This window comes from Rhynchophorus ferrugineus, unplaced genomic scaffold (assembly GCF_030347505.1).
Source record: "Rhynchophorus ferrugineus isolate W39M unplaced genomic scaffold, kcgeb_rfMv2 rfM6, whole genome shotgun sequence".
In the NCBI taxonomy this organism is placed as follows: Eukaryota; Metazoa; Arthropoda; class Insecta; order Coleoptera; family Curculionidae; genus Rhynchophorus; species Rhynchophorus ferrugineus.
The window spans coordinates 41168133-41178532 of NW_027472585.1; the positions used below are offsets into that span (position 1 = coordinate 41168133).

The 10400-nt window shown below is 32.6% G+C and overlaps 3 protein-coding genes and 1 non-coding gene across 7 annotated transcripts; 2 read left to right on the forward strand and 2 right to left on the reverse strand.

The window, feature by feature from the left end:
- The first annotated feature begins 23 nt into the window (after positions 1-23).
- LOC143198295 (putative Golgi apparatus membrane protein-like protein CG5021) lies at positions 24-1082 on the forward strand. Of its 2 annotated transcripts, none has more exons than XM_076407426.1 (4): positions 24-212; positions 267-501; positions 562-675; positions 732-1082. In XM_076407426.1, exons 1-4 carry the CDS (start codon positions 136-138, stop codon positions 933-935), a joined length of 630 nt encoding a protein of 209 aa, XP_076263541.1. In that variant the 5' UTR covers positions 24-135; the 3' UTR covers positions 936-1082. The 2 variants fall into 2 exon arrangements, with proteins under 2 accessions (XP_076263541.1, XP_076263540.1); XM_076407425.1 differs by having other exon boundaries at positions 33-212; positions 550-675.
- Positions 1023-7630, reverse strand: Tmf (TATA element modulatory factor). Of its 3 annotated transcripts, XR_013006193.1 has the most exons (19): positions 7200-7630; positions 6783-7148; positions 6377-6728; positions 6203-6323; positions 6023-6149; positions 5795-5970; positions 5486-5681; positions 5214-5427; positions 4607-4711; positions 4404-4551; positions 4113-4345; positions 3634-3952; positions 3323-3584; positions 2894-3086; positions 2692-2839; positions 2522-2638; positions 2295-2471; positions 1359-1661; positions 1023-1117 (listed from the first exon to the last, which is right to left on the reverse strand). XR_013006193.1 is itself a non-coding variant. In XM_076407415.1 (18 exons), exons 1-18 carry the CDS (start codon positions 7462-7464, stop codon positions 1455-1457), a joined length of 3714 nt encoding a protein of 1237 aa, XP_076263530.1. In that variant the 5' UTR covers positions 7465-7630; the 3' UTR covers positions 1023-1454. The 3 variants fall into 3 exon arrangements, 2 of the variants coding, with proteins under 2 accessions (XP_076263530.1, XP_076263529.1); XM_076407415.1 differs by having other exon boundaries at positions 1023-1661; positions 5795-5958; XM_076407414.1 differs by having other exon boundaries at positions 1023-1661.
- Positions 7631-7890: 260 nt separating this feature from the next.
- TRNAI-UAU (transfer RNA isoleucine (anticodon UAU)) lies at positions 7891-7982 on the forward strand. The gene is given in 2 exon segments: positions 7891-7928; positions 7947-7982. It is a non-coding gene; the product is annotated as a tRNA-Ile (tRNA).
- A 302-nt stretch (positions 7983-8284) lies between these two features.
- Positions 8285-8983, reverse strand: LOC143198299 (uncharacterized). Its single transcript, XM_076407431.1, has 2 exons — positions 8606-8983; positions 8285-8548 (listed from the first exon to the last, which is right to left on the reverse strand). The coding sequence occupies exons 1-2, from the start codon at positions 8910-8912 to the stop codon at positions 8331-8333; spliced, it is 525 nt and encodes a 174-aa protein (XP_076263546.1). The 5' UTR covers positions 8913-8983; the 3' UTR covers positions 8285-8330.
- Positions 8984-10400: the final 1417 nt, after the last annotated feature.

Below are 10400 nucleotides of genomic sequence, written 5' to 3' on the forward strand. Positions count from 1 at the left end.
ACTATTAGTTCAAATCACGGAATAGTTAAAATGTCTTATCAGCTGTCTGTCAATCCCAGAAATTGATTTTTTTAATAAAATTGATTCTAAAGAGGGGTTTGTTGAAAACATAAATTTAAAGCTTAAAAATTCTACATGTCTTTAGTGGAAGATGATACCCTCGCATTTGGCGAGGAGGATGTACATGAAAGAAATTCAAGTAACATTTTAACGTAATTATATCTTATAATGCCAGGGTTTTTGGAACTTATAGTACTTGTTTTCAGTCATCCTTATGTTACTTTATTTCATATTAGTTTCCGAGCAGCTGCGATAGCAGCTTATATGTTATGTGGCTGGTTCAGTGACAGTTTTATAACCAGCTTCGTCACTATAGTCATACTTCTATCAATGGATTTTTGGACTGTTAAAAATATTACGGGAAGATTAATGGTTGGGCTTAGGTGGTGGAATTATGTGGATGACGATGGAAAGTCGCACTGGGTTTACGAGTCTCGAAAGGTAAATAATTTATAGCTTATCAGAAAAGATTGTTAATATTTACTTTAGGAGCACTTGCAGAATCGAATTAATGAGCGTGAATCAAGAATATTTTGGACAGCATTACTTTTGACCCCTTTCATATGGGGTATATTCTTTTTAGTGGCGTTATTTGGATTGAAATTGAAATGGATGGTACGTAGTAAATTTTTTTATTTGTGTTAATCAGGCATTTATGACTTTTTTTTTAGTTGGTAGTTTTAATTGCTCTTGTGTTAAATGGTGCAAATTTACATGGCTACATCAGATGCAAAGTTGGAAATAAAGATAGTTTAACAACAGTGACCTCTGAGTTTATCAAAAAACAAGTAATGAGTAATGCCATAAATATTGTGACAAGGCAAGCAAATTCACCACCAGTGAATACACCAAATAATCCAGCCAACACGGTTTAATTATTATTCCAAAAGTATTCTTCTATTATTTAATTAACTTATTGTGATAATTTTGAATTTAACTATGGTAAAAAGAAACAAACTTCATAGCTATTAACAGGAATATATTACAAAAAATAATATAAATTGTCCTTTAGTACTTTACTATGTTTTTGTTTTCTTTTGAAACCTGCAAACACCTACTACAAAAACAAGCACAACATTTAATATTTGTATATATCACAGATTAAACTTTAATAACTTGTTTTATCACTATATGAACCAAACCACTAAGAAAATTTTGGTGAAAAACTCAAAATATATTAAAAATAAAAAGTTAAATGACACAATCACAAAACCGTTGTTACACTTTAAATATTATTATAAAACACTATAGCAGTGTGTAATATATTAAGCAGTAAGTGCATTTCAATCAATACCTACTTGAAATCCCTTATATTAGGTGTAGATAAAAAGTATTTATAAAAACCAGGGCTTCTAGGATCATCAAATATGCTCCATTAATGTTTAAATAGTACCTTATTTATTTTCTTTTTGTTGTCTTAATAATTCATTAATTTGGCTCTTGTACATATCTTTTACATCCTCTAAATCTAATTTAAGTTCTTCATTTTCTTCGACTTTTTCACCAAACAGCTGACATAAAGTTTCATACTTCTGCTGCAAGTTAACATACTCTTCTTGTAGTCTGGCATAATCTTCCTTGGTTTTTTCCAATATCTCAACCTGCAATAATTTATATCATTTTATTTTAATGATTATGTATCTGAAAAAGTAATTCACTGTATCGAAAAAAATAATTTTTAAAGACATAGGTTACAGTATTAGATACAGAATTAGTGTTTTGTATAGAGTTATTCAGTACTGAAGAAAGATGAATCAAGATCATAAAGAGCGATCTTATGCATAAGGAATTAATATCTGATGCCATTACAATGAGAATATTCAAAGTCGAGGGCTCAAGTTGGTGGAGAACCATACAATGAAGAATCCATGGCTTATGAAGTATGGCTAATTCGACCATGATGTGAAGTGTTTTTCCACTTTTCCAATACATTCATTCCTTCTAGGTATATTCACAAGCCCTGGTTACCTGTCTATTATTCATAGTTTGCTACAAATTAGAGTTGTTTTATATCATGGAGAATGTTAAAATCTTCAGCCAAAAATAAGAGAATCTATGTTAATAATTTTCACTGTTAAATAATCCACCAGCGGGGCCAAAAATCAAACGAAATTCAATAAAAAGGCAATGGTGTCTACTTTGTTGATCAAAAATTATTTTCAAGAAAGCCCATTTTATCATGGATAACCTTTCCAAATACCTAATTGTTTCGAGAAAACTAAAAATATACTGACCCTATTGATCAGGTCCGATATCTCCGAATTCAGCAACGACCGTTCTTGTTCTCGCCGGTTCAGTTCCCACTGTAACTGTTGCAGTTCTCCCTCCTTTTGTTTCAAATTGCTTTGAAGCATTTGCATTTCAAACATGTTGGTATACCTGGGAGCGTGGGTCGCTTCGAACGGTTCATCCTGGGAATAATCATAATAATTTTCGGGACCTGTCGGTTTGGTTTACTTACTTGAGACCAAAAACTACTGCTAAGGGATTCCGCGACGGACACTTTCCCCAAACTTAAAGTTGGTGAATTGCTTCCCGAAGCTCTATCTATGGTGGTTTGTGACTCATTGAATCCATCCTAGTGATAGTGGTATTTAAAGAAAATTGTTTAACTATTTATAGGCAGGTTACCTGTGAATTAGTGGCACTTTGTTTTTTGTCTGATTCGTTATACGATTTTTCCGTTACCAACTGCTTTTTCAAAGCCTGTATCTCTTTGTCCTTTTCGTCCACAGCTTCTTTTTGTTTTTTTACGGAATTTTTTAATGACTCGATCTCACTAGATAAATATATTATACTTAAAAAACTATTTTGTTGGAGTCAGTTTTATTACCTTTTCAATTCCTGTTGCGCCATTAATTCTTCGGTTTTACTTTGTTCCAGGGCCATTTTACTCATCTCCAATTCGTGTTTTAGCGTATTGAACTGACCTTCTAAATCAGCCAATTTTGATCTCATAGTTAAGCATTCTTCTTTGCTGGACCTTTCCAAGGTCGTGGAACTTTGTAATTTTCCTTGTAGATCACCTAGAAAAGGAATACTTTCTAATGATACAACATAACGTTTTTAGGTCTTCATTTGTTTTCATCTTTTTTTTTGTAAATAATGTAAGCCAGCTTAGAGACTTTTATGATTTATTCAAGTTTTTGATTTTTGTAATTTAAGAATATGTTAAAATTGAGATTGATTCTTTTAAAATGATCAATAATTGGATGCAAAAAAACACAAATTACTTCTTCATGTCATAAAATTAACAACTTACTAATTTTCAACGTGAGTTCTTGCTCTCCTTTCTCAAAATTGGCAATTTTGGACTGATACATGGTCTGCAAGTTTTCTAGTTGCCTTACCAGAGGTTTGCTCACCTCCGATATCGACTGCGACAATTCCTCGTTTTGATTTTCAGCTTCCTCCAGTCGCCGTAACAATTCACTATTCTCCCGTTTCAATTTTTGCTCCCTTTTTACGTGTTCTTCCTCAGATTTCCGTAACTGATAACGAAGATCGTCGAGTTGATTAATAACCTATAAACCGTCAGTTAGTTAAAAATCACAGACAGCTCAATCGCATCACCTCTTCATTTTGCGATTCGGTAATTTTCTTCTCATTTTCCAAGCTTTCCAAGTGCTGCTGTTTCATCAACAATTCCGTGGCCGTTTTGTTTTTGTCGATGAGCTCTTTCTTGGCAGCATCCAGGGATTTCTTCGTCGTGTCGTACTTTTGGTTTAAATCGTCTAGCTGGCCCCTTAACTTTGTCAGTTCAGATTCGATTTTCTTATTTTTCGTCGTTAAATTGTGAACGGCCTCTATTTGTGAACGTTCCACTTCTTCTTTGGCCGATAATGACTTTTTTAGGCGCTCAGTCTCCATCGATAGGCTTTCATTATGTTCCCTAAATTATTTTTATCATATAGTGATTATTTAATGACATTAGGGCTGGGAATTAATTCTTATCACCAGTGCCTTGTTAGCAGATTAAACATTCAAATTATGATCAAATAATAAAATAGCCATTGATAAGAATGCATTCCTGATATCAATATCTAACTTACTTTAAATGTTTTATTGTTCCTTCATTCTCTTTCTCCTTTGCTCTAAGCTTTTTAATAATATTGGAATGCTGCAACTGTTGTCTGGATAATTTTTCACCCTCATCCCGTAATTCTTTTATGGTTTGGTCCTTTTCAGATATAGTGGATTCTAATTCATGTTTGCTCATTCTCGCCGCTACGTCTAATTTGGCTTGATCCAATTGTTTTCTCAGGGTATCCTTTTCTCTAATTGCCTATGACATTCGATTGTTATTACTTATTAAATTGTTTGAAAAAAAGTGTGGCTACTACTTGTTGAAATTTCTTTTCCAAAGCGGATAATCTTTGAGTATATTCTTCGGTGACCTGACTCAAATCGGCCGATTCCAGCTGTTGGGTTAGCACGCAATCCAACTGAGTTTTTAGATCGTTGTTTTGCTCCTGCAGTTCCGCATTTCTCCTACGTGTCAAACGATATTTATTGGTGAATATTAAGGATGCTTATGTTTTTTTACCGATTCATATCAATGAGTTTGGATTCTCTCGATTCTAAAATATCAGTCATTTCGGATATCCTTTTGAGGAGCTTATCTATGTCGACATTGTTATGGGAGTCATCGCTAAAAGTATGTCGTAGAGTATATTTCAGAATTAAAAAGTATACTGTGACTGTGAATTATTTTAAGGGAATTTAGAGGTGCAACATAACTTATTATTGTATTGCATCTTGCAGAACTATATTAATATTAAAGCTCAGCAACCCATATATCCCAACAGTAATTTTTAAATAAGCATGCAAAAAGATGAACTCGCAAATTAGTTTTTCATAATGCGAAAAACTGTTTAAATGTAATTAAAAATTATGGACAACAAAGATTGTTAAAATTCTTCATGCTATTAAAATATTATGTCAAATAGTATAGCATTATTAACCATGAATAAATATCAAACAGTATGTTTAAGGCCAGGCGCAAAATGGAACCCAGCTAACGCGATAAATAAGTAACTAATGATGAAAGTATCTTGAAAAATAATCATGTCCTTATTTTTTAGTGAAAATTTACAGTGGGTTTATAAAAATATCCATCAAAATTAATCCACAGTCATTATAATATAGTGTACCTGATGCTTGACGCTTCTGACAGCTCTCTGTTGTGTCCCTTGGCCTTCTTGATTGTCATTTTGTGCAGCAAGTTATCAATCGCAGATTCCTCGGTTTTGGCTTTTAGCAACGTCTTCTTAGCCGGGCTCTGTCGGCTTTGAGTGCTGCTGCTATCCCCGTTCGGACTCGAAATTATCTCTATATCCGATGACGTGGTTGTTTCAAGTTCATCGCCTTGAAGTAAAACATAAGTGTATTTGTTAGTAACTGACTTTCTATGTTCATATATTACAGGAGGTATGGCATGAGGTATGATCGGATTCTATTTTAACCAGATCAGATTTTTCCGAACTCAACGGTGACGAATTCTCCCTAGGGACAATTTCAATCTGAGAAGATGTGGCGATGCTATCTAGCGAACTGGCTTTGTCTGAAAATTCGCGACACGCCTCAGGAGTATGTTTTTGAGAGTCTGGAGACTTCTCTACCTGTAATAAATTTCACATTACATGTTTTTCTCCGAGCAATAAAACTGTATATACAACATTTAGATATTTATTCGAAATTACAACTTCTGTTAAAAATCAAAGGATATCTTTACCATAGCATCAGCAATTAGTTTTTTTAAATACGTCGAATTACTGCTGGTTTCGGTTGTGGTACTTGTATCGCTACTGGTCTCCATGATGTTCTCTTGAGTTTCAACCAGTGTCTTGTCTGACTGAGAACCATCATCAGTTGAAGTGTCCAATTGGTTTTCTGAACCTGAAGTGTTTTCTTCATAAAAACATTAGTAACTAAATCTTTTGATTATTATTACTTAACCAACCTGAACTTCGTACAATCTCGTCTTCTTGTGGAATGTCGATGATGTTGGTTTTTTCCAAAATTTTTGGCAAATCTGGCTTATTACTTGAATGTGGTTGGGTATCAATTAAAAGTTGGTTATGGTTAACCTATGATGACACATTATATTACAAAACAATAATTCACACTTTTTTTTGCTTACTTGATTTAATGGCAAATGCATACTTCTACTCGGTGCTCTTGTAATCGCTTCAGTGGTAGTAAAGTTTCTATCAGGACTTAAATTTTCAGTTTCGATTGATATTGTTTCACTAAACTCTGGCCTAAAATTAGATTTTCCAAATTATATTATACCAATTAAATTTTATGACTTTACCTATTATAAGTGTCTTTAAGCATCTTTTGTGGTTTAGCATGGATATTAAAAGCTGTATCCAAAACTGTAGCTGATGTGCTTTCAGATATAGATGTATAAGACATTGTGTCTTCTGCAATACTATTCTCATCTTGATCTTCCGGGATCACCTCTACACTTTCTGGTGATACTTTATCTGATGACAGGCTAACTTTTAAGTCTAAACAGGGTGATTCTGAAGGTGAAAGAAACTCATCTGTTTGCTGAGAACTCTTGTCTCCTGTTGTACTGTCAGAACCTATAACTTCTACTGAACTAGGACTAGTTAAACTATCACCTAACACTTCCACTGATTCTGACATGTGTTTTTGACCTTTAAAGCAAACAGTTTTAGTTCTAAGATATTCTTTTTTTAAATAATATTTACCTGGTATTGAACTTGATGTACTTAAGCCAGAATTAACATCAGATTCTGGAGTGCTAGTGTATTCTGGGCTTCCTGTTAATACATCTATGCTCTCTGAATTCTTTCCACTCTCTGTGCTAATAATAGATAATCTGTTAATATCTTTTTCTGATAATTTATCTGAAGATTGCACTAATAAGTCGAGGATTTTCTCCTGATCCTTTGTATCATTTTCTGTCTCACATACCAGTTCTTCCTCACTATGTTGAACAACTAATTTACTTTTACTGAAATCTTTATCAATATTTGAGTCAGTGCAATCATCTAAACTTTCTATTGAAGGAGACTGCATTTCTTTCACATTAGAATTATCAATAAAAAATGATCCTAAAATTGATACATTTGCTACACAAAGTTAACAAGTGGAAGTATATTTACCAGTAAAACTACCCCAAATACTAGCAGCCTGTTTGCTTTGCTTGGCTTCTTCATTTGGTGAATCTTTTTTAGAGTCATTAATATTTCCCGACTGGGTTATACCCCACGTACCAAAAAAATCATCAGGATTAGTATCAATTGGAGTGTTTACAGGAATATTTTCGGGGGCATCCTTTATATCCAAGGCTTTATCAATAGTTTTTTGAGCCTCTTTTAGTGCTGATTTGGCAATATTTGCCAAAGCTCCCGCATCAAACCAGCTCATGATTGCTCATACTTTGTATGGTGCGAAATTCTTAATACTTGACCTATTACTGAACAATAAAATCAAAGTTGCTCACGAAAAACGAAGTGTTTTGTTAAATTTTGGTAAGATTAACACAAAATTATTTGTTTTCGTTGCGTCATTTTTGACAACTAAACATTTATTTAAGTGTCAGTTATCAGCTGATGCCGACGTGTTTTAACGGAGATACACGAACGTTTTTCATTTTGAAAAAATCTTTATATATATTTATATTTTGATGGAAATGAGTTCTTTGTATGATCATTTATCGTTAATATAAAGACATTTTTTTGTATTTATATCTTAGTAAATATAAAAAGATATACTTAATAACAATATTAAAATTTTAAGATTTTCAATTTTCGTTTTGTGTATATCTACGTCTTCTACAAAACACTACAACAAGCTCTAGTGGCGCAATTGGTTAGCGCACGGTACTTATAAGACAGTAGTCGTGAGCGATGCCGGGGTTGTGAGTTCGAGCCTCACCTAGAGCATACTTTTTTTTCTTTATTTTGGAAATCCTAATTATTTTTCTTATCCTTATACGTCCGAATTTAATTAAATTAATTTAATTTAAAGGAAAATGAAAACGCAAATGGTTATTTGTTCAAAATGAACGTGAAATGCTGGATTAAAGGTGAAGTTTGAAACGCCAAAAAACTGATATTGCTCATTAATAAATAATATAAATATGAGAAAACGATAAAATGCTTTAAAAACATGGGTTTTTTTATTTTTACTAAACTAAACCATGCGTCGCATGATCTGGTACAGGTAGTTTTAAATAAAAGAGATATTTCAATATTGACTTTAATCTAATAATAGATTCATTTACAAATAGTTTATAATTTAAACATTCCGAATAATGGTCGAGGACACTCCGGCAACTGACAAGCCATCTCTTCCATTTCAGTCTCAGCTTCTTTGCAATTTTGCGAACAATGACGCCACCTTATTGATCTACCCTTACCGCAAGTGACACTACAAACTGACCAGTCGGTCCACTTATGCCATTTCGTTTCGTTTTTCGGTTTTCTCGCATGGCGTTTCCTTTTACCCACTGCAGAGAACAAGATTAAGTAAATGTTGAATCACGTTGTATCGATTTTATTGTTACATTGTTGTCCGTCTCCCTCTATGTGCCTCTTTCGTTTTTTCGACCTCTTTACTTTTCCCAAAAACTTTGACAGTACTTTCTTGATGTACTCCAAATTATTTAGATCGATTTTCGTAGTGTTTTCGACAGGGCTTGTGTACTCCTGTTGTTCCTTTAATTTCTGCAGGTTCTCCTTTATCTCCTTTAATGATGATGATTCGGGTCTGTTCTCAAATAAAGGACTTTCTAGAAGATCTTGACATAATATATCGTTGAAGTGAATCGTTAGTAATAAGATTATTGGATAAAATAATAAACGGATTGTCATAGATAAACCAATGGCCAATATGCGAAATTAGCTGTCATCAAAACTATCAAACAATAAGAAATGTATCATAGGTGTAACCTATACACTATCATATAAATATATAATGGTTGCATATTGCATCAGGTCAATAAATAAAACACCCGTAAGGGCGGATAAAATGTCACTCGTAACAGGCAAATCTCAAATATATCAAATTTGACAGCGTGCAGCATTGTTTAAGCATGATAAAAATTAATTTCTGAACCCAATAATTACGAGTTTTGAATAAAAATAATTACGAACGAAGGAGAATTACGAAAATATGACATTTTTAAATTCTTTATTTTTATTCCAAACAGTAATCAATTTAATTAAAAATATACTATCTGACATGTTTTTCCATTCCATTTTTTTGTAATTTTACAATTCATTATTGGTGGTAATAAATCCACAGCACGTCAAAATAATCGTTATATTGTTGATATATACTTGTATTGTAATTGTAAATTAATACCCTATGTTTCCGTAAATGGATAGAACTGATGTATAGTTTCTCGGAAAAAAATATCTTATCTAGTGCCACGACGCCTTTTCGCTTCTTAAATTTGTATAAAAAGTATTTGTTTACACACAAATGTAATTTGTCATATCCTCAGCATAGTTTTTTGTCCACTAAAGGTATTATAAATTGTCTCCGTCTGTTAACTGTGATATTAGTCATGTACCAATATGTTTTATTGTCAAATTATTACGATAAATATTCAGTAGATAATCATTGGGATTATTATATCTTTATTAACAATGATATAAAGTAGGTTAACTTAATGTATCCGATAACCAAACTATAAATAGAAACATATTAACACTATTTAAGGTCAATAAGCAGACTAATTACATTGAACAGATCAATTGTTCTTTTAAAAATTCAAAATTTAGTGATATGGGTGTTTACAAGATTTTATTGATTGAAAAAAGGCCTTAGTAACAATATTCCCTATATAAAAATAACACAATGTACATACAAGCTATCCTCAAGCAACAATAAAACACTTTATTAATATAAAATATTATAATTAGTGTGACAATATTATGATTGCAAAGTAATTTTGAGGCATTTATAATAGATGGCGTAACTTATATTATATAATATCGGAGTATGTGCCAAAGTGTATAGGCGCCATCTGTGGCCTGATCCTTGTGTTAGTAATTACACCGTTGACTGATATACCTGTTTCATTACAACGATAGAAGTTGAATTACTGTTTTGTAAGTGATAGTATCATTGTTATATGGATATAAAACTCATAAAAACTTGGTATTCAAACGATCGACAAGTTCAAATTTGTAATAAGAAATAGCGGTTTACGTGAATTTAATGTACATGAATTCGCATTATGACTACTCAATATTTGGGTTCCCTATTTTCGCTTTGTCCGTTACAGACTGAGTGATGACCTATATTCCAGAAAGCCTTGTATTTTTGGAAATTTCTTGTACGCCATTGTAATT

What these genes read in the sequence shown, in the direction of transcription:
- LOC143198295 (XM_076407425.1), top strand. Translation starts at nt 136, where the DNA reads ATGTCTTTAGTGGAAGATGATACCCTCGCATTTGGCGAGGAGGATGTA. An exon ending in AATTCAAGTAACATTTTAAC is followed by an intron (nt 213 to 266) that starts GTAATTATATCT and finishes ACTTGTTTTCAG; the next exon opens with TCATCCTTATGTTACTTTAT. An exon ending in GGGTTTACGAGTCTCGAAAG is followed by an intron (nt 502 to 549) that starts GTAAATAATTTA and finishes TATTTACTTTAG; the next exon opens with GAGCACTTGCAGAATCGAAT.
- Tmf (XM_076407414.1), bottom strand. Translation starts at nt 7,464, where the DNA reads ATGAGCTGGTTTGATGCGGGAGCTTTGGCAAATATTGCCAAATCAGCA. An exon ending in TGCATTTGCCATTAAATCAA is followed by an intron (nt 6,150 to 6,202) that starts GTAAGCAAAAAA and finishes GTGTCATCATAG; the next exon opens with GTTAACCATAACCAACTTTT. An exon ending in TCAGAAGCGTCAAGCATCAG is followed by an intron (nt 4,712 to 5,213) that starts GTACACTATATT and finishes ACATACTTTTAG; the next exon opens with CGATGACTCCCATAACAATG.
- LOC143198299 (XM_076407431.1), bottom strand. Translation starts at nt 8,912, where the DNA reads ATGACAATCCGTTTATTATTTTATCCAATAATCTTATTACTAACGATT. An exon ending in AGAGGGAGACGGACAACAAT is followed by an intron (nt 8,549 to 8,605) that starts GTAACAATAAAA and finishes TGTTCTCTGCAG; the next exon opens with TGGGTAAAAGGAAACGCCAT.